This window comes from Ptychodera flava, chromosome 1 (genome assembly GCF_041260155.1).
Source record: "Ptychodera flava strain L36383 chromosome 1, AS_Pfla_20210202, whole genome shotgun sequence".
NCBI lineage: Eukaryota > Metazoa > Hemichordata > Enteropneusta > Ptychoderidae > Ptychodera > Ptychodera flava.
The window spans coordinates 3,465,634-3,492,713 of record NC_091928.1 but is presented as its reverse complement, the minus strand read 5'-3'; the positions used below and the strand labels follow the sequence as shown (position 1 = coordinate 3,492,713).

The following is a 27,080-nucleotide window of genomic DNA, read 5'->3' as shown; positions in this document are numbered from 1 at the left end:
TTTGCTCACAGTACTTGCGGATGTATCTACAGATTCATACCAAAAGAACTGTAGTGCCGGTACTTTATTTCCCATCATGCATTTTTGGTGGAAACTTCAAGTTTTATTTTGCCGGTACACACAGCATGCACAGGGTTGCCGGGGACAGTGTAACACACTTGTTCACGTCAAATTTAGGTGTTTCTTCCAGCGTCAGGTAATTCTATTCTACAGGAGTTACCGCACATTTGACACCTTATCCGTGACTTTGGTGTTAAGTTAGGGAAGGAATTTTCCATCGCTCATTCGCATTTTATCATATGTTCAAAACAGGCTGAGGCACTTTTGGGATGGCTCGGAGCTCGGTGCACGCATTGCATTGCCTGGAATTTTATATACGGTACACCTCGACCTTTGGAATAGCCAAAGAGGGATTATGTACATATGCTGGACAGGGCGTGATTGATCGGGGTGCGTTATTCATTATTCCCCTTCTCAATTCGGAATTATTTTTAAACTCGGCCAATCCAGCCAATATTTTTTACGTTTCACTGGAAGCGTTTTTTGTTTTGTTGTTGTTGTTGTTGTTTGTCTCTCATTTAACGACACTGTCCCAGTTCTTTAATTCTTGTTGAAATGTTTTTGTTGATTGAAAGAGCTGTTTGACAGTAAGAAATGCTAAGCACAGGCCAAAGGTCAAGTTCTGCAAAGGCAGAATAGGAATTATTCTCACAGATGGCTGACAAAGTCTGTGCCTGTGTATGGTTACAAAGTTTTTGAAATCACAGGAAAGAAAATTGAAAGTACTGTAAAAATGTTAATTTTCCGGAGGATTTAATTTGACTAGTGTTGGAGACATTTACACTTGGATAGTGCAAATGAAACATCTATTTAACGTTTTCTCTGGGATTTTGTGAAGTGCAGTAAATTTATTAAGCGAAATTGGCAAGATTAAATCTACATGAATAATTAATTCTTTTATAGTATTTGAAATGTTCCATGAGAAGTCTAAGAGCTACAGAGAGTGAGTTAAGAGAGTGAAACAAACAAAAGAAATATAGAAGTAAAAAAACAGAATGATAATAGTGCATAAAACAGAACAAAAGCTAGCTGTTTCAAAGAGTGAAAAAAGAATAGCAAAAAAGTAGTTTCGGTAAGAATACTGATGACTGATCTGGTGATTGCAAAAGAAGTCCTAATATGGTTCCCTGTCCCATTTCCGGCACTGGCTGTCAGTGACTGATGAAAAGCATACAGTATGCTCTGTTCTTCCTATTGCTGTCATTGGCCACTGGCCAGCCTTGTCAAGCAATGTGATCAGGGATTGGTATTTAGCATTTTGTTTATTGTACTTATGTTGAGGAATATCCATCTATAATGCCCACTTCTCTTGATGTCCAATCACTAAATGATCAAAAGTTACATTGAGCACCGCCCACTCTTCCTACAAAGAACACTCTCTATGATATTACATTCTACCGTATCAACACAATCAAAACATACCGCAGACGTTCTGTTGACAATTGCACAAAAAATCTAATAATGATATTCTTAAGTGACTTTGTCAAACAGAATCATACTGTGTGTTGCATGGTTGGTAATTGCCCTGCTTCCTCAGTTTTTTCCTGACTGAAAAATGAATTGGTGGGAAAACCATCCCACCATTCACGGTTCAAATTCTGGAAGTGGGCCATAACACCGTAGTGAACACAAAATAGCTGTACTGTACCATTTCCTGTCTTAAACCTTTTCCTGCCAAGTCGGTGAAAATCCGCTTGAAATTCGGTGTAGCTAGAATCTGAGCAGCCACGGCCGTTATCCTGCCAAGGCAGTGGAAATCGGGCTACTTTTTGGTACCCCTTTCCTGCCTAGTCGACGGAACTACGTGTAGCAAACCCTTGCTCGCGCTAGGGGTCGTTCGAGGACAGGTTTTGGGCGAGGAACGGCGTTTGCTCTCGAAATGGGTTCACAGAGAGTCCAACGGCAGGGAAAGGTGCAGAAGCTACCCAGCCAGTCCCCCACCTGTTGGGGGACTGTTTTTTTGGGGGGGGACGAGTAGCGTACTTGGCAGGTTAGCACGGTGACGTATCCTAGCGGAGTTTGGGCTAACTTGGCTCTGAGGCACTACATAGATTGCGGCCGAAATTGACCGTCTCGGCAACGCTAATCTGTAAGGCAACCGCCTAAGACCGCCTCAGCTGGCGGTGCAATTTTTGCCAATGGTGCGAGACGAAAATCACGGACTTAGTCCTGATTGACGGGAAGTGCGGACGGATTTGACGGACTCGGCTTGATTAGTCCCTGACATGGAACTGATCCGAACGGACTTGAGCGACATTTGTGAAGGGTAACCACCGCTTTTAACCGACTTGTTACCTTCTCGAAAAGACTACCCACTCAGATGTCGGACGTTGTCGGCTGCACTTGGCTCTAGACGTTCAAGCCGTGCAACGAAACACACCGCCTCAGCCTTGCCATTCACGAACATGGGCTCAAAATTTGATACCATTGTTCACCGACTTGGCGGCTGCGGTTAGGTGCGTGAACCGTTGTTCACCGACTTGTTACGCCTATGTTGTCCCTGTGAAGTTCGGCTAACGGCCGAGTCTAACGGGAGTTGGCAGACCTGTGTTTGGTTTATACCGTAGTATGACCGACTCAGGTAGAGGTACCTGTCGGTATATTCCGAGTTTTACGCACTCGGGCGTCAATGACGGGTCGTCATCACCGCTGGTGACGTAGACGTGCTGGCCACGTTATTTGAAGGAGCCATGTTTGCCCAACGGACGAGGCCGAGACAGCTGTTGACAATTTTGGCATCCTTCATCTTTGACCGCCTTAGTTGGGTAAGCGCTCGGCAGGCGACGGTTATGACCTAAACAAGCTGCTGAAGCACTGTTCGTTGCCGTACAAGAACGAGACGGCCAGTCCATTACTGCTTAATGGGCGATCTATCGGGTTGGCTTGTCACCGACTTGGATGACAATACGCCCTGCGCAGGCGTACATAGAAGGGACATGAGGTTAAAGATACGGGTTTCCCACCCGTACTAAACATGGGCTTGGGCCAACGTCCTTGGGTGGCAGGTGCGCATGCACGTACCCAGCTGGACGGAATGTCAAGTTGAGATGCTAATGACATTGACTATGTTATGCTAAGTGCTCGAGGGATTTGCATTGCAAATGAGTATTATTAGCATATCAAATGGTGCGGACAGGCAATTTACATGACGGGTAGGAATGTCAGCGCCGGTGGTGGACTGATTGCCGTAGGTCCATTATAATAACAGGTGGCTGCATATATAAACACCCCTGCGTCCAATCATGTCCAGGGCTTTGTTTCCCTGTGGCTTTAAAAGGGTGGGACCTGCTAGTCTGTCGACACTGTTCCAGACATGAGCTTGACGGACCGCAAAAGTTTTCTGAAGGCGAGCAGACGACTGAAGCTCAAAGATGCAGAGTCTCCGGGCGGTAGTGGTAGCGATCGTTGTGATGTCCCTAGTAAACGTTCTAAGAAGTCGGGCAAGAAACGCTCCCGTAAGGCGAAGCTATCTCCGGCTGAAAAACCCAGTGGTAAGTGTAAACGTAAGACTGATCGTTCTGCCGATGAGGATGATGATGGGTCACCGGTTGCCAGTGGTTCTCACCCGGCTGCTCCGGGAGAGACTACTTCACCTGCAGAGACTACATCTGCTCTTGTGGGAGATACTTCACCTGCACAGACTACGTCTGCTGCTGCTAGTGAGACAGTGAGTAACGAGACGGCTGATGCCATTGGTTCTCCCCCGGCTGCTCCGGGAGAGACACCACCTGTTGCGTGCACCATGAGCCCTCATCCTGCGTCAGGAGAGGTTCCTGTGCCCAGTGCGAAAGAGCTTGAGTCCTTGTCATCAGCAGAGGTGCCCAGCCCGCTGCTGCCATAGTTTCGTGTGCTGCGATGTCCCCGCGAAAAAGATAGTGCGGAGGGTTCGTTATCAGGATAGCCCACCTGATTTTGAGCCAGATATGATCCTTGATGCCGCTACGGGCGAGTTCAGGCCCAGACGCCCAGACGACGGTGATATCACCGCTGAGTCCGACTCGGAGGTTGACGAGGATGCGGCAGAGGACGATGACTTTTATGACAGGCAGTATGTAGGTGAGGCAAGCTCTGACGACGATGATGACGTTGCTGCTGTGTTGGCGGAGGACGACACCCCTCCTGTCTGGCGTATGTCGGAAACTACTGATGCTAATATATTTGAGGAGACCGATTTTGACCATGAGAGAGGACCGACTTTCACCTTGCCCAGCCACTCCGTGAGATCGATTACTTTTTAAGTTTATTCCAGCTACACTGATCAGATTGGCAAAGGACGAGACTAATAAATACGCCAAATTCCACCAGCGATATATCGCTAGGAAGATAGATAAATACTGGCGTAACGCTGACTACCAAGAGGTGCAGGCGTTCATTGGCGTCTTAGTCTGTATGGGTATCGACCGTAAATCATCAGTGGAGGATTATTGGTCTAGCAATCCATTCTGAGAAACCAGGGTATTTCTACTGTGATTACCCGCAGTCGCTTTCAGCAGCTTATGCGATACTTTCATCTGGCAGACCCAGAGAACGATCCACGTCGTGATCCTGATGAGGCACGCCGCCGACGTCGGTGTCAGGAGGATCCCCTTTATAAAATCAATCCATGGATGGAGCCCATAGTTGACAGGTGCGTAAATAATTATAAGATGGGTAGAGAGAGATCTCCATCGATGAGGGCATGGTGCGATTTAAGGGCCGTTCTAAATTTAAGCAGAGATTACCGCATAAGCCTGATCGAGACGGTTTCAAGATATGGCAGCTGTGCGACTCCACCACTGCATACATCGCTAACTTTGCACCGTACCTAGGTGTGAAATTTCGGGATCGGACTGATGGGAGACGGCAGGAGTGAGGTGTGGTGAAAAGAATTACGATGGAGCTGGTCCAGCCATTTTGTGGATATAATCACAGCCTATTTTGTGATAGCCTGTTTAGCACGGTCGTTACTGCTAGAGAGCTGATGGAGACCGGGATCTACATGGTCGGGAGTTTTAACCGCCGTAATCGTCGCACCATGCCCCCTCAATTAATTCCGCCGGGTAAGAGGAAGCGCCTTCCTCTGTCTGTTGGGGATATGAAAGCCACGACCAGAACGGACTCTCGTCTAAACATCACTGCTTATCAGGATAGTAACGCTCAGGTGCTGATCTTGAATACGGTCTATCCACCCTTGGAGTGCGTGCCAGTGGGGGAGGGAGACGAGCAGCGACAAGTGCCTCTGTCGCTGTATAATTATCGCCGGTACATGGGAGGTGTCGACCGAGCCAACCAGAAGCGCAAGTACTTTCACACTGGGCGCAAGAATCACAGATGGTGGACATATCTGGCATGTACCTGATTGATGTTGCCTGGTAAATGCATATATATGCTTCAAGCATGTACACCCTGATAGTAAGCTGACCCATAAGATGTTTCATCTGCGTTTCGGGAAACAACTCATTGGCGGTTATTGTGGGCGATCGCAGCCCAGTGTGAGAGAGGTCGAGGCCACCGTTTCTCTTGCCTCGTACATAAATCCACAAAATCAGCCGATGCACGTTGTCAGCCGTTTGGAGGGGCGGCAGAAATGCTGTAAAGTATGCAGCAGAGAGGGTAAGACCACTGCGAGCGGACGACTGTCTGAGACGTCCAAAGGATGTAGTCTGTGCGGGGTTCATCTTCACGAGGGCGAGTGTTTTGCGGCTTTTCATCATCGCATGATGCTATGAGGTAAGAGGAGCGTTGGCGTGCAGACCTCTACTCACACAGCCCCGACGACACCCATCAGCAAGAGAACCGACATAAATAATGGACAGGGGACAGCTTCGTCTAACAGTGGCTTGACTGTATTCTTAACACGGACCATGATCACATTTTGAGCACGGTTGTGCCGTTTGTTTTTTTGTGCTTATGATCCCGCTGATTGTAAATTGAAACACGGATTATTTTGTACAATCCCCCGATTGTAATCTTTTAACACGGACCATGCACTCGGACGTCGAGACAGACTCTGAGATTTATTATTCGGCATAATGTAAATTATTCCCGAATAAAATACTATCTATGGATCGCATATTTTCGTTTGTTTTGTTTAGACGGATTATTTTGTACAATTCCCCCTATTATATTTTTGTAACACGGATCTGCCACCCCGATTGTAATTTTTGAAACACGGACCATGCACTCGGACGTCGAGACAGACTCCGAGGTTTATTGTTCGGCATAATGTAAATTATTCCGAATAAAATACTATCTATGATCGCATATTTTCGTTTGTTTTGTTTTTACCCCCACTTTCATTTTGGCAGATCCGTAAGGAGGCTATAGTAATGGATGAACGTGCGTTGTATCACGTGGGAGGGGCACAGCCCAACGGAGGCTGTGCTCGTGCGACGTAGACGTTGTACCAACCATCTGTCGTTTGGGTTAGTGCATAGAGCAGTTGCACTGTCCAGAGCTAAGGTGGTACAAAACTGCACCTTAGTAACAACTGCACAACTAACCTGTTAGGAAACGGTAACACTAACGAGCTAAGTGTGCACTGAACTGGCCAAACTACGTACACGCCTTCCTTCAATGGCGAAGCTATGTCGTTGACACTACGTCAAAGCAGACTGCACTGTGCGACTCTTCCAAGTCGTTCAAAGTACGTGGCCAAGTGACACAACCCAGGGGGAACAGGACAGGTTTGAGGGTGCTGCCGCACCCATAGCACTAACCCCTGGGTCTTCTACTAACCCACGAGCGAGGTGATGTTTCCCCGGTGTGGACGTGCGTGACGGCGAACGAGCTTTACTTCCGCAAAAGTAAGCTAGAAAAGGGCATAAAAGTGCACGTCCCCCGGGGCAAACAACGCCCAAGACCTCGTTATTTTCTCGACACAACCTCATCAGCGGTTGCCCCTCTATACGGGCATGCAAAAATTTTGAAGTCTAACACGTATATGGTCGGTAATCGTACCCGAAAATGCGGTATTTTCCCGCCAAATGCCTGGCAGGAAAGCGTGCAGGAGAGCCTATCTTCTGTAGACACGGAAAAGGGGGCCGGTTTTGACCGACTTGGCAGGATAACGGACAGGGTGCTCGGCAGGAAAAGGGTTAAATATGTAGCTAATATCTTTGTAGACAAAAACCAAAAGACAAAATCCAGTCTGTGCAGATTGGAGGGTCTCATTGATTTCAAACATCCTATTCTCCAGATACTTGAACTCTAGCAGTTATGATAGCATACTGATCAATTCAAATGTAAACAAATATTACCCATGTTATTTTTGTTGTTCTTTTATTACTATATCCATGGTTCCTCTGTCATAGAGGGACTGTGCTACATCAATACAGTTTTACTGGTGTCATTTTGGTTGCTGAGATGTGTTGTCATACCAACAGTCCATACCTAATTAAAGCACTTCACTCACATTGCTTGAAGTTGTAGATGTAACAATGAGAGAATGCTGTAGGAATAATTATCCTTCTACAAATTGGGGATTGAATAAAATGCATTGGTTTTACCATCACTGTGTAATTATGGCCAAGGGGAATAGTCAGAAAATAATTTAATAGGCAAGGCATTGTAGTGATGCAGAATTATGGCTTATCTTCATATTGGTATTTAGCCAGTTCCATGGAACAGTACCTACCCGGCCAGGCTCCCATTTAATAGCTGATAGATCTAGTTTTCTTAGAAAAGTTAATAATAATAACTTTGTTTTAACTTTTTCTGATGTCTTGGTAGCATATTCTCTGGCAATCTTCCAAAGTGAATGACAATGGTTCCTGTGATACAATATGCAACTCTTTCCGTCAGTAAATTTCAAAACACTTTAGAATCTTTCCAGTCTAATCCATGAAGTCAGCTGCAGCAATTTTGATTTCATTTAAACTTCCCCAGCTTCTAACTACTTCCACATTACTATATGTATGCACATGGTTGTATTTACGTCCAGGTTTCCTTCATTTTTGTATCTTTTTTTGAATAGTTGCATCATCATAGGATGCCAAAGAATGTTGAGATCAAAGCCAAGGCAAGGAATGTGATCCGTCTTCACCAAGTGGCATCAGAGCTGAGCAGCAGTCAGGACAGACAGATACTGAAGCAGGAAGACACTTTCTTTAAATGTGAAAATGGAAGATTAAAGCTCAGAGTTATCAAAGTGAGTTAATGGCTACCTTCAGGGTAGAGTGGTATTAACCCTTGTCTTGCCTGGTCTATCACATACCCATCTGCACTGCAAAGTCAGTAAAAAGCAGTGCCCTACTTGTATTTTCACCTACTTGGCATGGTATATTACCGTTATAGCAGGTTAAATTTGTAAACATGTTTACAATACCTACTGGGTTGTGTGTGTGTATAGTAAAACCTGTCTAAAAAACCAAAGCCTTCAGGGACAGAGAAAATTGTTTTCTGGAGAGGTGTACCATCGGAATGGGTCTTGGAAAATTTGAAAAGGGTTCAATTTAGACAGGTTTTGGTTTAGACAGGTTTCACTGTGTATTATATATATATATATATATATATATATATATATATATATATATATATATATATATATATATATATATATATATATATATATATATATATATATATATATATATATATATATATATATATATATATATATATATATATATACAGCTGAAGAATCCTAGCTCCCGACATACAGAATGCTCATTGGCTTGCAGGTGGCAAAGGTGTTGGTATGTAGTTGGCAGTTCCATTTTCTAGGTAGGGCTGCAGGAGTAGTTCATTAAGTAAAATTTATGAAATTTACTTAATGAACTACTTGATATATATAATATATATATATATATATATATATATATATATATATATATATATATATATATATATATATTCAAATCTTTGTTAAAATGTAACACATGGAACATTTTAATGCCTCATTGGTTTTAACTAACATGACCTTAGGGTGACATATGAACTTTGGAGGGCAAAGGTTGATCGTGACTCCTGGCATTTACAAAAATGTAAAATGAATTATTATATCTGCAAGTTGATATTTTGGAGTATGGCTCTTTATAGTCACAAATACTCATCAATTCAAGCAGATGGATACACAAACATAAAAGGGAGAAATTTGTAGAATTCCACATCGATATCAGATCATAGAACTGATCATTCATGACGTCATCAGATGAGAAGTTCAATTTCAAGCTACATGACTGCCATTGTTAGAGAATGTGAAATTGCATCTTCTGTCGTATGGAAAGAGAAAGATGGAAGGAAATAAAATTGATAAGTAAGTTCAGGCACTGATCCCAAGTAGAGTTACCAGTAATGGGTTTCTTAGACCAAAAGACTCAGACGTGTACGGTCTCCACCAACTTCAACTCCCCAGGTTGGGGTTGGAGCTGGCGGAGATCTATATACGATGGAATCTTTCAGTCTACATGTCACTTTAGTTGTTTGCAAGATGACTAAAATTAATGTTGTTTCACTGGGATAATCTGCAGAAGTCAAATGTATTAGTTCAGTATGTGCTTCTGAGATAAACATTTTCTTGACATTTTATGGAAGCCAAGCTTGTTGTGACCAGTATGTAAAAACATACAATAAGTAATTGTCATCAATCATTGTCAGTGTCTTTGTTCAGAATTTGTGATACCAACGAAATACAACGCTTTCTTTTGCTTTGCCACCAGAACAAAGATAAACTTGCAGAATTAATTTTTTACAAGCGAGCAGATTCAGCTGGTCCGAAAACTTCTGAGTTTCAAGTTTCACACATTTCAGCTCCAGAGGAATTAAAGGTAAAGTGTACTATCTTTTGTGTGAATAAAATTTAACCACAGACTATTATCAGTGTTTGGTTCTTCAGAGTTCAGATGCCAGGGGAATCAAACCAAATCAGTGCCATTCACATACCGGTAGTAACAACATATCTTATTCTACATTATGTCTGATTGTACCAGTATATATTCTCTGATTTCTATCAGGTAGATAGGCTGATATTTTAATTCATAGTTTGTAGTATCAGTAGTTTTACTTCCCTAGCTATTCAGAGAATGAACAACAAGCAAGAGAGCACAACTAAAATGGTGATGAACTCTCTCATATTATGGAGATCACAAAAACGCATTGCTTTAATATGTACCAGTGTGATTTCATTTCTAGTTTATCTTGTGTGTATGTTATTCAGTCTACTCACTGATGTATATTATGTTATGGCTTGTAACCAGTTGAAATAATATTGGAAGTAACTTTACAAAGTCAATAATGCGTTGATCTTCAAGAGGCTATCGTAACATTTTTCCACAAAGAAAGATACTTGGTAGTGTTGTAAAGAAAGCCCATAATACAAACACTGAGTTATTTGCTCCAGCTGTTGAATGTCCCAGACAAAGATTTGATCATTTCAGGAATCATGAATCAGACAGCTTGTCATGTGCACTCATCACCTACCAGTACTAATGCAAATTTATCAGAATTCATTGTAATGTGTTTATGCCTTGAAATTGCAATCAAAATAATAGATGCAACGAAAAAATCAAGAAAACAGAGTTCCATAGTATACCTGGTGAGTGCTTGTCTAATCGTATTATCCATTTACATTGTACATTTGCAGCTAACCCTGGGAGAAGCCCTTGGTGTCATTGGTGAAGTACGAAAAACACGCAGTTGTATTTGGTTGGTCAGACTAGGATACACATAGATGAAGTAGATGGTCTTGGAGATTTCATTGAATTAGAGGTTTGTGAATATTAGTAAAGCTACAGCTAGCTAGATATATCAGATGTATTCACAGTATTGCAGTGATTTAATCACTTCATACAGTCACATAGTGAATACTCACCACTTTCATTGATTTATCAGAAGAAAAAATGAAAGGTCCATAATGACTCTGACATCAAATGAACTAATTCTCTGCAAAGTAGTAATGCAGAAAGAAATTGCTTTGTTTCATCACTTACCCCCGGTACAAGCCAAAAGTATTGCTAAAGTGTGACTTTGTCCCATTTAACCCTCCAAAATTTAAGTGCAACATTCGTAAATTTTTATGTATTTCTGAAAAAAAATATGAAAAAATTTGTTAGGGTTTTATTCTACAAAGGTGATAAAATTTACTTTGGCACTCAAAGGGTGAAAGTGCACTTCTATTTTATGGGTCATAATTTGTATCATTCAGGTCAGTACCATGATGAGATATTCATGAATAAAGAACACTGAAGTTCTCTGTTCTATTGGCTATATGATTGATTGACAGGAGTCTAACTCATTCATTTCAGGTTGTGATGGAACCAAGTCAGAGCTTTGAAGAAGGTCAAACAATCGCAAACACTTTAATGGATAAGCTAGGTGTTCATAAAGATGATTTAGTGACTGGTGCTTACATGGATTTGATACTGCAGAAAACAAAATAAAAACAACATTGTTTCAAACATATTTTGACGTTTATTGTGTAAATTTTAGTCTCATTAGGCTCAGGCTAGTGACTATCAGTCACTAAGGTAACACCACAGGTATTAAGTAAATCAACATTTGTGTATTCTGTAAACTTTACAAATCATAGGATTGATTATGGATTGAAAGATAAGGAATGGAACATTACTCAATGTCACTGTGACTGGTACTAAATGCAGATATTAAGAAAGGAATAAACAAGACTGATTTTTACTGTCAGCATAATTCATCACCAGTGTGGGATGAACCTCTGCAAAACTACCACATACTCATGGAACAGTTGGGTTGTACCAAATAATTTGTCTGTTGACCATAGTATTGTTCTTCTTTCATGTTAAACTATGAAATATTTCAGCTGCTGTTGTTAAATATCATGGATCACACTTTTTCCCAGTGAATCATGTACGACATTACATTATTATAATGTTTTTGTACATTTTGGCCAGTTGCCACAAGTACTGAAATAAACTTGAATACGTTCTTTCCACATCCCAGTTATGTGCATATTTACCTTCAACACCACCTGTAAGCTGTTCAGTGTAGTGTGAAACGGCAATCATTGTACTACTGTAATGTACATAGCGATATGATATCTGGAAACCATAACATAACTCTCAGATGATACAGACCAAATTGTTTGGAGATTTTCTTCTAAGAAATTGCAATTGGATTCATCTCTTCATGGAAAACGTTTTTTTAAATCTGAGGTTTTCATCTGTAAATGTGAAATGACTGACAAGATGCTGTCGTGGAATATCTCTACAAATCAGCATCATACAAACAGCAATGTCATGTATAGACTGCTGGTACATCCTGTAGAAAGTGAAATGTTATAAAAAGTTTACCAGTGCATAAGATAACATGTGAAGGCACCATGCAATCAAGGTGAATTTACATAAAACCTGGAGGACACTCATATTCCCATTGGTTTTGAAAAGACTGTACAGACGAGGCATGTCTACTGAATAATGAAATTATAAAGCTTTAACAACTGCCATCTTCACATTGCTATTCTCAACAAATGAAAGCCAAGCAAATTTCCCACAGCTTGCTTGATTTCAATTAAAATAGATCATTCTGTACAGATTAAACAGTGTTTCAAAATAATTTGTTCTTCTCACTTATCCTTGTAGATCAAGAATACTTTCTATTCACCTACTCATGAATTACACACAGAGAAACTACTATGTTATTTTAATATATGCCCCATGTGCCTGTAAGGACATAATGTATGATCTGAACTATCAGTTTACAATAAGATATTGTTATTGTTAACATCAAAAATTACTAAAATTTTCAAGATGTGAATTTGCTTTCCATGATTGATTATTTGTTAGGTTTTAAACAATTGTTTTGTCAGATGATGGATAGGTTATTTCAGCAAAGTTACATCTGCTCAAAGTGTCTAGTGAAGATGACATGATAGTGACTGTGTCATCGTGTGATTTACTTGTACAGGGAATGTCTATAGCATTTCACCATTCTAAAGCAACATTTGTATTTAGGATTATATCATACCAGTATATTGATGGTGCAAATAAAGTGATCTGATTGGTCGAGATATGAAGATAACCGTGCCATATTCGCAGGGTTGGAACATGCGTAAGCTCTCAGAGAGCAAAAAATTCCTATTTTGACATTTCATGCCAGAATTTCAATATACTTTAAGTTATGAGTCAACCCAGCAATGAGGATACCACTAAGTTTTCACCAGTTCACTTCATATATGCACTCACTATCGCTCATGCATATATGTCATGAACTGGTCAAAATTTTGTGGTATACCGTCACTGGTTGTGGTTTATTGCTTAATTATTATACTGTATTGGGGTTGTTTTTGTTTAAATAAAGCTGTTCAACAATGCAGTCCAAAATTTCCAATGGACAGCTGTGTTACAGACTACCAAGATATCAATGGTAATCTAGTGTCATAATTTCTAGTCTGTTCATTACACATGTTATCAGATCATCACCACAATGTTCTATCATGGGCAACCAAAGTTACATGTAGCACTGTACATGCTGTGCAGGTTACAAAGTAATATTTTACTTTAGTTTCCACATCGTACACCAAATCAGCCCTACTAGACAACTTTAATCTCTGTTTCCAACATGATTCAATGATTTTTGTCCCATGTTTACTTTGAAACTTGTGTCAGACAAGTTCATCTATATGTTAAATTATAAAGCTGATCAAAAATCTGCCCCAGTAAAGCAATGTTACCATTGCTCCATGATTGTTGTGAACACAATGTATGTTTGCTTGTTTTGAGCATTGTTATTTTAGCTTACAAAATGCCAGTATTGTTAAAGACTGGCTGGAAAGTCAGTCATTTCAAAACTTTAGCCAGCTCATTCAATCTTTTGCCGTTTATTGGTTTTATCATTCATTCCAGTAAAACTGAAATCCAGTTCCATATCATCCAAATCATCATCTGTTTGGAAAATACTCTGGTCCTTTCCAAGACTGAATGGTATCTGCTTTCTCTCTCTGCCTCCATTGTCATCCTTACCAATGCATTTTGTCATTGTTTTTTTGTTACTTTCATCTCAGCAGACACTGTAGATTCTGCTATGCCATCACTGCTAATGTCATGTTTATCTGTGTCTCCTCTGATCTCGGTGAAAATGTAAATCTACTAAGCTTTGACAGCGTTGATGATGAAACTCTTACAGTCTCTGGTGAAATCTTATTTCCATTTCCATGCTGTGTTTTCTCTTTCCAGATGTGGTCACATTATCCAGGAAGATGACGTAGATGCCTTGTTTAGTTTAACTCTCTGTAAAGCCGTAGACTTTGTACTTATCACTGATTCACTCTCACTGGAGAAAGACAAAGACTTGTTCTTGTTAGTCTGTTTATCTCTGACTTTGTTTGTCAATTTTTCAGTGATAGTACTTTTTACAACATCATTCTCTTTCTCTTTCATAACTGGCAATTTCTTCCCTGTCTCTGTGTCCAAATTGTTCTCTACAAAAATAGCAACATCCTTTCTGTTAGCATTGTTCCTGTCATCATGGACCTGCTGAAGTTTGGGCATCTTCTTTTCCTGTTTGTTCAGAGCAAATTTCTTGATCCTTTGCAGAGCGGTGGAATTAATTCCAGTGTTTGGGGGACTCTTCTTATCCTCAGTACTCACAACACAGTGTACATTATGTTGATTAGATCCTGCGATCATATCAGGCGTTGAAATGTTTCCAGATAAACTGTCATCAACTTGCCATAGTTTGTCATCATCCACAGTTGCTATCTTACTTTTCACAGCAGAATGAACATCAGCATTGCTCTCTTTGATTTCACCAGAATGATTTCTGTTCTGACCTCTAACTTTGTCGTCTAAGTTTCCATCTTTATTCACAGTTTCACCAAGGCTGTTCATCTTGGCAACTAACCTGGCTGACAGTTTCTCTGGGCCTTCCTCTCTCTGGCGAGACTGCCTTTGCTTTTCTGTCATCTTCATCTCCATCTCACGGTTATTATCATCAGTTTGTGAGGCAGTTGCCATGACAATATCCCCATCTTCATCTGTTCTTGCTCTGTTTTGATGATTGAGGTCACTTTCATCAGTAGCTCTGACAGAATCAAGCTGAATGTTTTGTCCTGGTTGGTCCACTACCCTGTCTTGTTCATCTTCTCCAATCATACTATTGTATAAATCCAATGTTCTGTCAAGGTTGACCTGTCCATGGTTATTAACCCCATCACCACTATCCCGTCTATGATTCCAATCACCTGTAGTGTCAGGCTGATCAGGTACATGGACCTGTTCAGTTCTAAATTCATCTTGGTCATTGAGTGCTGCAGAGCCTGCTTCAATCTGATGCCTTGCCAGCTTTGCCATCTCTGTCTGCGCAATCTCCTCAAGTCCAAGGTGTGTCAGAATTAGCTCAACTGATGAGAAAAAAACAATATGAAAATCTACCTGATTGACTCAGCGTACTGGTAAAACACTGTAAATATTGTATCATTTTGTCATAGGTAATTGTCGAAAGTAAAGTCAAGTACATGTAAATGCAACAGCATTAAAACAATACAGTATTGTCATAGATTTTATGATATGTAGAGTGTTATCATACTTAATCTTAATTCCGGTTCTTCTCAGCTCCTATGGTTGAATACATTACACCAGAATGTATCACTGCAAATATATTCTAAAGTTAAAACAGGTACACTCGTTTGAGAGTCTATCCCAACTTCAGTGTCCCTTCCCTGGAATTTTAATGTTGAAAGGTGACTTACCCTGTGTCCTGTATTCCTCTTCTGGGTGTTCAGGGAATGAGGTATGTAATGCATTCACACCACCTAGTAAGGCTGCACCCTATAGAGTCAAATACATTGAGATGTTTAAGAAAAAATACATGTTGCTATGCTAAAAATTCATAGTACCACAAAATAAGACTGCACAGACAAAAATTACATAGAACAATGTGTCGAAGTGGTGAAAATTGACCACACTCCTCTGGTGCATACCTGTAATTGAGGTTTACAGATAAATTAACCCCATTTAATATCTAAATGTTGTCCTATACGGGGTATGCTATGGTACAGTACAATGTAATTCTTGTGCAAGATAGGCATTGTTTTGGTGGATCTAGTTGAAAACCTTGCTGATACAGGATATACGGTAGTTTAAATTTTAAACCATTCAATATCAATAATTTCTTAATTTGTACCACGTATATATAACACGCCACATACTCATTCCCTGTTGCGATTCGCCAGAATACGTCACGTGATGATTAAATAGATACGTCTAGTCCCCACGGATCGACAAAAGTGACGTCAGAGGGCATTTTTGAAAAGCTATTTCCCTAGGGAAATAGTCCTGACCAATTTAGAAAAGTGTTTGGTCACGTGACCGTAGTGTCGTCTGCATCTTTGCAACAATGGCGGGTGACTAGATCGTGATGTACGTCCAGGATAGGTGACCACACATTCTCTAAAACAGATTTTCCAACATTTTCCAACTTTCCAACAGCATAGGAACTTGAACAGCTCATCGACAGAAAAGATTAAGTGCAACTAAGGATGTCGCTAGGTATGTTTAGAATATTTTTTGAAAGAAAGTGGTACCACGTACAACTGAAACCGCTGTGGAAACATCGCCCAGTGAACTTGTCACAATGGATTGTTGCGGTGCAAAATATCAAAACACATTAAAAACTATATAACAATACAACATGAGCATGTGGTGTGTTATAAAACACCTATAGCCTGGTCTTTATTCGGGCTATAGCGCTCGTCTATTACCCCTCGTGGCCGTGTGTTACCAGAAACACATCGCTATACCCCTCGGCCTACGGCCTCGGGGAATAGCGATGTGTTTCTGGTAACACACAGCCCCTCGGGGTAATAGACGGGCGCTATAGCCCTCATGACCAGGCAATAGGTGTTTACTGTTCCATTTACATTTCAGCAATCACAGCATGCTACTCAACTATTTACCGCTTCTACACTTTGTATATTACTGGAAGGTGTTTGATGTGAAGCAATGTATTTACTGTTACCCCTTTCAACACAATGGTTTGGTCCAAACTCACTGTTGTCAATGAGTTTGGGCCAAATAGGCTAAACCTGGAATTCCATGGGACCATGGTACTAAATAAAACCACATGAACAAACCCATGAGGTGTTCTCTTTGGCATACTGAGTCTGTAGAACACTGTGCGTCATTTTTATTGCAGAGCAGCTAGCAGAACCATGGCAGGGAATTAGAGATGAACAGAATATAGACAACATCACTACACAGTATCAAACCCTGCAGTCATTTTCATACTATTGTGTGTGTCTCAGTGTACAGTAGGTACCAAAAGTTGGTCTATCACAATTGCTATGTGACCGATGAATTGAACAAAGTACTTGGTTTGTTTGGTAATGTATGCATTATCTCACCATCTTCAATCTTACCTGCATTGAGGATTCCATGAGAGACACTGCGACCACAGCATCCATGACAGTAACTTCATCATGACACATCAACTTGGCATGTGCTTGAGCCAATCTGACAATACTCTCAAGTAACCTGATAGTTGTCCTTGCTGCGTTTCTCTGATCAGCTTGTCTCTGACACTGGTAGTATCTTCTCAGTACTCTGATGGACAAATTGAGATCAGTACAAATAGTGGGAGATCCACATATAACTATTTAGGTTATCATGTACAAGTATTAATTGGCAAAGCATTTCTCAAACCAGTCTTTCTATTTTACATTCACAAAAATAATACAATCAGAGTGCCGTCATGGAAGTTATTGAAAGCTGTCTATATGGAACAATTGACAAGTCAGGACACTAACCTTGTGGCATTCAAGTGGCATCTAATACAATTAGATACATTTCACTAAACTTTCATTCTTTCTGATTACTCTGCAAGATAGTGTTCTATAAAACAACTGATACACTTACGCATTGCTCTCTGGAGTCAGCGTTGGTTCCAGCTGTTTGATCATACAAATGTAGGCTTGCATTTTCTCCATACTCCATAGCTTGTCTTTAGGGACAACTGACAACAAAGGAAGAATGCAACACTTTGAGTTAATTGTTCATTCTACTATTTGAAGAAACATGTCCATCATTTTGCTGATGATTCAAAGCTTATAGTTTCAACCCTTTGAAATATAAACTGTAGGGTGGAAATGTCAAACCCATATCTATGCGTAAATGGCAAGCTAGTTGTAAAGCTGAAAATCACAGAATTGTATTCCTTGAAAAAGAATAAAATGACCAAAACTTCAGAACTGCATTCACACCAAACTGTTGCATAGAAAGGCATTTTGGATTTTGCTGCATGACAAATGAATGAAAATATAGATGTCTAAGACTAGAGTACAGCTGTAATTAATTTTCCTTCAAATGACTTTTTCATCTTGAAAAAATAAGTATTCATTTATTGACTAGTGTTTTTGAGTGAAAGTGTTTCCCTCTCTGTGTTCAAAGAACAGAGAAAGTTATCAGATTTAGGTCTTGCAAAACCTTGGTATCAACTCAAATCTTGCAACAATGGTAACCATTTATAGCAACCCAGTCTGGTATCAACCCCTTTACTTTTACTGGTAAAACTTTGATCTCTACACAGGAGAATACATGTACCGGGAGGAGTGTAAGGGTTAAAAATACCATGTACTTAATAAAAGTACCGGTAATTATAAAAGCACTAACCGTGTTCTTCTGGAGTTTTTCCTTCCAGGATGAAAGATGAGACAATCTTATCCCATTCTTCATTGTTAGAATCCAGTAGGACAAGTACAAGGTCAAATCTACTGAGTAGTGGACTAGCTAATGCTGTATTGACACTCAGTGATTCAGTAGGGTCATATTTGCCCTTGGGATTTGTTGATGCCAAGATGGTGGTCCTGGTGTTCAGTTTACAGACAAGGCCAGCCTGGTAAAAGAACAAGATACTCAGTTAAAACTGAACAGAGATGTACCAGCCCAGTAAAGGAACACACTGACAAGATACTCAGTTAAAACTGAACAGAGATGTACTGGTACTGTTACGTGAAGGTTGTTTTCACAAGACTGAACAAGCGACCTAATGGCCGATACAGCTCCGCTGTGTTTTGTAGAGAATAACTATTTTTGACTCATGCGTTGATGAAGAAATAGGCTGTGCAAAAACTGAACTACTTTACACATCAATGTAACCTTTGGAAGTTCAGCTGTTTCAAAAAGCTATAAAAGAGCCCCTTAGTCCATTGCTTTTAAATGGACCCAGTGTTCACCAGGTACAACAATATTTTAAAATTGTTTCCATATGTTTGGCACAAAAGAAAACTTAAATATTATCAATGTTGCATTCTTTAATTAATATACTGAAAATGAAGCACCAAAAATGAAGATAATGTTGAAATTACCATTTCCAAATATTAGGCCATGTCTTGATAGAGATATTAAAATGGAGTTCAATGTAAAGCATCATTACCTTGGCAACACTGATTGTTTGCTGTTCCATAGCTTCATGGATACTACCTCTGTCATGCTCTCTGATGCTGTTGAATTCATCTTTTAAAGTGAAAAATAATTTGCATCAGTGCATAGTCCACTTTCAAATGAGGCCCTTGAAAATCAGCGAAGGCTGATTGGTTTTTGTTACTATTATGCAGACAGTCATTGCATATTTTAACGTGGATCAAGATAAAAATTTACTGAAAGTTTCACAAGTACAATAACTAAATGGCCGTCAAAAGTTATAGAAAGATTATAATAATGTCATGAAATATGATTGGGAGACGCAAGTGTTTCTGGCTTACAAATTTATATGAGATAACTATAACTAGTATTTCATCAAAATTTGAAATACGTTATTACAATTACAGCAATCAAAACTTGGAAATGATTGATTCAAAAATTTAAATGATATGATGTTGAATGATCAAGTAGTTTACTATTGAATCAAACATTACATTATTAAGTTCCAAATCTTACCAATACAACAAAGTCCTCCATCAGCCAAGACCAAGGCACCAGCCTCCAATTGCCACTCTCCGCCATCTTTGACAGCACTGACAGTCAAACCAGCGCTGGTAGATCCTATACCAGTGGTCAACACAGATCTGGGTGTGATTTTTGCAGCATACTTCAAAAACTGCGACTTGCCTGTACCTGTGAAAGAACAGTCACTCTTGGAGTCACACACAGGAATCATGCAGAGAAAGACTCAAGCATGTACTGACAGCTGAGAGATGATAGTAAAGGATGTAAAACTCATCTTTTTCAAGGAAGATAAACAAATAAAATAAGTAGAATTGATAATTTTATGAAAAAAAAGAGTTTTAAACACAAAGACACCACAAATATATATGAACTTGAAGCATTTTAAAATTTGGTGTCATAAGCATTATCATAAATGGCGCCCTCTAAGTTGATATGCGCACATTAATCTCAGTACTACAACATGAACGGAGTCTCCATTGTGATCAGTAGCCAAGGCAAGACTATTGACTATATTAGTGTACAAATGATGTATTTTCTAACCTGGATCACCAACAAGCAACAGATGAGATTCTCCCTGGTTTTAGTTCCTGATGAGTCAATCCTTTGAACTCCACCAGCCAGCACCATGGCAACCGCTAACTTGACAACATATAGACCATAAACTTGAGGACACAAACTGGCAAGGATGATGTTACGACCCTGTAACCATGGAAACAACTTTCATTAAAACCCCTGGTGTTATGTAAAGTCTTCATGAGAGCTTGTCCTCCTCCATTGAAATACAAAGATTGGACATTTATGTTACAACCCTAAATTTACCTCAACAACGTTAAGCTTTCCAAAATTTAAAACTGCAGAAAGAAGATACCGGTAAATCCATATCTACTGATAAATCTTCCTTCAATCATCACCACTACCGGTACAATCTACAACAGACACATGCAAAGATACATGTACGACACTCCACTGTGTCAGTAATTATTTCGCATTTTGACACCTGCACTAATCACAGACATACACAGCAATCCACTTTTTTGATCATTGGACATGTCAGAATAACTTACTGTGATTGGTTCACTATCATACTTCTCCCAGAATTCTTCAAATTCTTTTCTCTGAAATGAAACAGAATTGTGAGAATGACTTCATGATAGCATGGAGAGTTCCATGACTGGAGGAAAATCAACCAGCAAACAAACTGATGAGATTGAATGCTCCACACACCATCATTTACAAAAACACATCAGTGCACCGCATCATATGGACACAGAACACAAGTGTGGTATCATAGTGCTAGGATAGAAGATAATGATTGTCAAAGATGATGTCATGACTTGGCAGTGTTCGAATTGGTGACCAGGCTATATGATAAGTTGTAACTGTTATCAAATACATATGCTGTAGCTTTTGTGTTGCTGCTTTCCATTTGATCCAATTCACAGTCAATGTATCTGACCTGTAAAGGCTGACATTGGGAAGGGATGGGGCTTAGGTATTCATTTGTAAAGGTAACTTTTGTTATTGTAATATCAATGTGACGTGTTGCAATTTGATATGAATGCATTCCATGCCATAACAGTATTTGGTTGCGATACTGACCAAAATGGGTGAAGGGAGAGGGGGTTCTCCAACTCAGAGTTTGTGAAAGGAGAGGGGGTTCTCTAACTCAGCATGGGTACAAGGAAGGGTTACTAACTCACCAATATGGGTACAATGAAGGGTTACTAACTCACCAATTCATCAGTGACAGCTATCAAAGATCTCTGATCATTTTTCACAAGGATGTGGTTGGCTTTCATCACCATTTCAATATCAGGTCTACTCTCTGCATAGATAGAACTCCATCGTCTCATGATTACACCACTGTTAGAACAAACATTATGTGTTAGTGATATGCTGAAATCATGGTAATACATGTACCATGAAATTCAAGTTTGAAACTCCCTTATACATTGCTTGATGTAAATTAAAACTACTCTCTTTCATAATCAAGAGTAAAAATGAAGTGTTAACAATGAAAATGACAGCAAGGATAGTACTACATTAGTTCAAGTTCAACAAACTGACACAGCTCCTGTTTTCTAGATTTAGCTTCATAAACTTTCATTTTCATTTTGCAATGTAGAAGGTGGGAAAATCTCCTGAATTTTCATGTTTCAGGTTGAGTTTACCTGAATTTTAAACTAATAAAGAGTCAACTCTTGTTGAAGTGTTTTCTAATTTAAGCTAGTAACGAGGGGTATGTGCTTGAAATTGAAAGACTAAAACTTTTGCTCACTTTACACCATTCTCTTCATTATCTTTGCAAATTTTGGTACCAGAGCAACAAGTTACCTAAAATGATTTTACAGTTGAAATTCAAAATGGCCACCATCCCCGTGTTAAAAGGATACAGTCATCAGAACTGTGCTTAAAGGTCATGTGGGACCCATATGAGCAATGTTAACACTGTATCCAAGGTACGTACGATGGTGATTTATGAAAGTTGAAACATGTCTGTCATAATCTACATCCTATAATTTAAATGTTGCAGCCTCTGATGATGAGCTGCATCTAGACATCATTCATGAAATACATTGTTTGTTAACAAGAAACTCACACAGGCGCAGTTCCAACGATTGTTTCCCTTTAACTCCATGGGAGAAATGTTAGTATCAATTTTCACAAAAAATAAGGTTGTGAAAAATTTATTTTATCCAAGAGCTTCAAATGAGTTCCCACAATCGGTAGACCAGAAAGGTATTGTAAAAATTTGAGGGTCTGAATACTAGTATATGTCCCCAAGGAATGGATAATCTAATGCATCACCACCATGAACTTCATCATTTATACACTGACCTTATTGTGACATCATCACCAGGCTTACAACAGTCAACAAGATCATCTTCCAATACCACCCACATTGATCTGGGTATCTGATCAACTAAGATAAGGACAATATCACTTTCAACACTGCTATAGTGCTTAAAAGCAACTCAAGTTATTAACTTTGTAATGCCAACATCGATTATCTTTATGTGCCTTGTATCACTCTATCTCACTGCAATATATGGCTGCATACTGGTATCAAGAGATTTTGAGTATGTCAGGTGTAGAGGGCAGCACTATAGATGTAGCCAACTGAGTATAGCCAACTAGAAGGCCACAGAAGTATCATTCCTAGAAAATAAGCCTGAGAACAAAGTAACACACATTATCAAAGGATACAGTCCCAACAGCCAGTTTCTGAACTTGTTCCTGAATCTTGATTTCCTGGTAGTCACGGCAACTGCTTGGGGATGATCCTGAGTCAGAGAGACACATGAACTTGACAGAATTACACTGCTCAGGATTGGTACACTGTACAGGCCTGCATTCTTTGTAATACTGCTCAAAATCTGCCTGAAGGTATAAACAGATAGACATCGCATTCAAAAAATTGTGGAAATTATTCTGGTATATTTCTCAAGGAATATGGTGGATTATATCACATTTTATCTGCCAGAGTTGTATATGTCTTAGTTACATTAGTGTTACAAAAACTTGTGACTTACTGAAAAGTATGTAGGCAGTATTGAAAAGTTTTTTGGAGGGGATTCTGGTATCAATATAGCTCTGGACGTAACAAAGTAAATTAAAAACAACACGAGATGATCAATTTTGCCGAGTCCTTGATTCTCTTCAGCTGAATTGAAAATCAATGGTAATTTTATTTAAAACAAGGCAGTATTGCTGAAGGCAATGAGTACTTGGGCCGTGATAGAGTAATTTTGAGGACAATATATACTACTATTCAAATATGGTCTTGAATTTCCTCCTGTCAATTAGGCATTTGATTAACTGGTTATTAAACGAAGCAATGGCATGACAACGGCAAAATATGTCTAGCAACTTTTGTGGAGTTTGAGGCAGGGGTTCTTTATTTATAGTGGACATTGCTTAAACTCCTTAAATATTCAAATTACAGCAAATTTCTTTTGTTCTCGATGGTAGATGTCTAATATTTAGATGGGCATATTTAGATTTCTACCCTATAGTTATCCCTATATACCAAAAATCGGACATCCAGCTCTATTGGCTTGCTCAGAATTAGATATGCACATAATTAATGAGGTACAGTATGTGGTGTCATAAGGTGTCCCATCATACCAAATATGAAGGGTGTAGCACTTGTGGTTACTGATTTGTGGACAAATATATATATATTTGAGGTCAAAGGTCATTGAGGTCACGTCACATTTTGTCAAAATAATTGTATTGCTAAGTTATTCCTATATACCAAAAATCAGACCTCTAGCTCTATTGGCTCGCTCAAAATAAGATATGCGCATAATTAATGAGGTACAATATATTTTGTCATAAGGTGCCCTATCATACCAAATATGAAGGGTGTAGCACTTGTGGTTACTGAGTTGTGGACAAATATGTATATTTGAGGTCAAAGGTCATTGAGGTCACGTGACGTTTTGTCAAACAAATTATATTGCTAAGTTATCCCTATATACCAAAAATCAGACCTCTGGCTCTATTGGCTCGCTCAAAATTAGATATGTGCATAATTAATGGGGTACAATATGTGGCGTCATAAGGTGTCCCATCATACCAAATATGATAGGTTTAGCACTTGTGGTTACTGAGTTATGGACAATTATGTATATTTGAGGTCAAAGGTCACCAAGGTCACATGATATTTTGTCAAAATGTCTGAGATATCTGCGTGAACCGATGGACTCACTGATGGACTCACAGACGGATATGACCCAATCTATAAGCCCCCTGGACTTTATCCGTGGGGACAAAAAACTGTGTCACTGCATCCTTTAGGCAATATGAATACGATGAGAAACTAAATTTTTATTTTTCTTGGCCTTATACATGGGAGTCTATGGAGAACTGCCTTATACATGGGAGTCTATGGAGGTGTAAACTAAAAAGTCCTCTAACACGGCCAAATTCGATCGCATTGTGAAACAAATCGACGTGCATCTGTATGGGGTTGGGTACTATTCTTGTGCAAAGTTTGAAAGACATTGACCAGGGCATGTCTGAGATATCTGCGTGAACGGACGGACGGACGGCCGACGGACTGACATGACCAAACCTATAACTCCCCCAGGACTTCGTCCGTGGGCACTAAAAACAACGCAACAGTTATTACAGCTACACTGGCGGTAGGTTCATATCTAGAGCCCCGTACGGTCTGCCGCCGTCGCTTGAAAACAATCTCATAAACCTGGCCATATGGGCAACTGTGTATGTGCAGCTAGCTGGATGCTTGACTTCCCGAAGAAGGCGAGCTGTCACGTTCAAGCTCAGGATTATTTGTCGATCAAATTTCAGTAAATTTACCTTACCTGGATGAAATTTTGTCTATAGGCTGAAAATTTCGCCGAAGTTTGACAAAATTGCATCGATTTTTCCGGTTCATATCCGACATTTTTGAGTTTTGAGTGCAGACAGAAATAAGTTTTGAGGCAACATGGCTGCGACCCCATGTTGACCCCTAGCCCTGCGTACGATGTATGTGCTACAGCTAACACACAGCATCGTACGCAGGGCTAGCGAGAGAGTTGCCGACATCGACGGTTATTTACGAGAAGTGAATAAAAGACTGTCATTTTTGGAAGCGATCGAGTAGCTGAGGTAGGGTGGGATACGACTTGGGCCCAAGAACGCTGAATTTCGGCAGTAATTGGCTTTTTACATCAAGTCCCAAAATGGATTTGAAGTCACCGACCCTACGTACGGGTCTTTGCAGGGCTGTGGTGAGCGGGGCGATTAGCTGTAGCGGAACACACAGTATCGTACGCAGGGCTAGTTGACCCAAGTGAAAATGTGTTCGCGATCAAATATTCATATATTTTTTTCAGAATTTTCGACAAAATCATTGCTTCTTAAATCTTTTGTTAAATATAGAATACTAAAATAAAAATGCGATGTGCCATGTCTCCAGATTTCTAAAATATCGTTCGTTGACCGTTCGACGGAATACTCATTTCGCAAACTGGTGACGCAGTTGAAATTCAATACTGACCGCCAAATAATCTTAATGAGACGAGATCATTCTAGACATCCTCCAAATTATCCAACCATTCGCGTTAGAGTTCAGCTCGCTTAGAGTATCATAACATTCTTCGGCCTTCGTTTAGATCGACCCTAATCTCTCCCATTTAGGAAATAAATACACAAGCCACCTTGACAAAACTTCGTGCACCATCCAGGACCAAACGCACTGCAAATCTGTCTTGACGTCATCATCTCCTTACATGGTAATCGGCAATACCGTATTTTTTAGCAAAGGAGACACAGAATACGTCGGAGTATTCAGTTTCAAAACGTATTACATTGTGTGATGTTGCCAAAAAAAGGTAATGTTACTGCAGTGGTATAAATTACAAAACACAAAGTTCAAATCAGTTTATTTTGGACTGGCTTTACCCAACATTTCATATTGTTTCTTATGCCAGATTTGACCACGTGCTTACTGGCGACCCCTTTACATGCAAATTTTGTGTCAAATGGTGTGTTCTCCTGGAAAAACAAACGTACGATTTCTATATGAAGGAGGCGAAATTTCCCTCAAAACTCGAAACCACCCCTTTATGGGGTGTACCTAGCTATTTGAACGAGCTTCTCGAATCTGCAGCTCTATTTCGAAATGATGGTCTGGTTTTCTCAGCTCAAGGATAAGTGTTCTCCATCGCTGTGGGCATTACTATTCTCAACTGGGGGCACAGTTTCCAGTCGTAATGTTTTTCATTGTGCCCGGATATAAAACCTTCCTTTTTACACTTTCAGTTTGATTAAGACTAGTCCACATCTTGTCAGCGATTAAACATGTTTCAAGTTTAAATGTTAAATTCTGGTCTCGAGCCCTCCTGTTCAACCAAACTGAAATTACCCCTCCCACATTGGCTCGTCCAGTGGGTTGTAGCAAGGGTCGTGCCATCGCGTAGGAAACGGAGGGTGCATTAATTGTTGCATTTCGATGCACATTTTGATTATATTCAGAAGATTTTGTGGCAAAAACTCAGATAGAGAAGCATTAATATTCACATCTCACTTATTCAAGACTGGCTGAGAGCAGCACTTCCATTCAGTTAACATCATTACGCCATTTATTATGCCAAGAAAGATGAAGCCAAGACATTTTGCCCTCCCTGGTCTCAGCCAGAAATGGTTATACCTTACAGAGTTTTTTCCCACGGAATG

The 27,080-nt window shown here is 39.9% G+C and overlaps 2 protein-coding genes across 2 annotated transcripts in view; one reads left to right on the top strand and one right to left on the bottom strand.

Moving 5' to 3' along the window:
- The first annotated feature begins 100 nt into the window (after nt 1–100).
- On the top strand, nt 101–11,439 carry LOC139119800 (uncharacterized). Its single transcript, XM_070683742.1, has 5 exons — nt 101–196; nt 8,015–8,188; nt 9,699–9,806; nt 10,622–10,746; nt 11,283–11,439. Exons 2-4 carry the CDS (start codon nt 8,030–8,032, stop codon nt 10,706–10,708), a joined length of 354 nt encoding a protein of 117 aa, XP_070539843.1. The 5' UTR covers nt 101–196; nt 8,015–8,029; the 3' UTR covers nt 10,709–10,746; nt 11,283–11,439.
- A 1,270-nt stretch (nt 11,440–12,709) lies between these two features.
- LOC139119635 (DNA helicase MCM9-like) overlaps nt 12,710–27,080 on the bottom strand; it is a 52,215-nt gene continuing 37,844 nt past the window's right edge. The window contains 13 exon segments of the mRNA XM_070683498.1: nt 12,710–15,349; nt 15,698–15,776; nt 17,366–17,549; nt 17,862–17,958; nt 18,615–18,837; nt 19,378–19,457; nt 19,881–20,057; nt 20,430–20,468; nt 20,471–20,588; nt 20,954–21,004; nt 21,623–21,752; nt 22,728–22,804; nt 23,097–23,270. Of these exon segments, the coding sequence (XP_070539599.1) occupies nt 14,190–15,349; nt 15,698–15,776; nt 17,366–17,549; nt 17,862–17,958; nt 18,615–18,837; nt 19,378–19,457; nt 19,881–20,057; nt 20,430–20,468; nt 20,471–20,588; nt 20,954–21,004; nt 21,623–21,752; nt 22,728–22,804; nt 23,097–23,270 (2,589 nt within the window). The 3' untranslated portion in view covers nt 12,710–14,189.

Coding starts and splice junctions, on each gene's coding strand:
- LOC139119800 (XM_070683742.1), top strand. CDS start 8,030: ATGCCAAAGAATGTTGAGATCAAAGCCAAGGCAAGGAATGTGATCCGT. Junction 8,189..9,698: donor TAAAGCTCAGAGTTATCAAA/GTGAGTTAATGG, acceptor CTTTGCCACCAG/AACAAAGATAAACTTGCAGA. Junction 9,807..10,621: donor CAGCTCCAGAGGAATTAAAG/GTAAAGTGTACT, acceptor GTACATTTGCAG/CTAACCCTGGGAGAAGCCCT.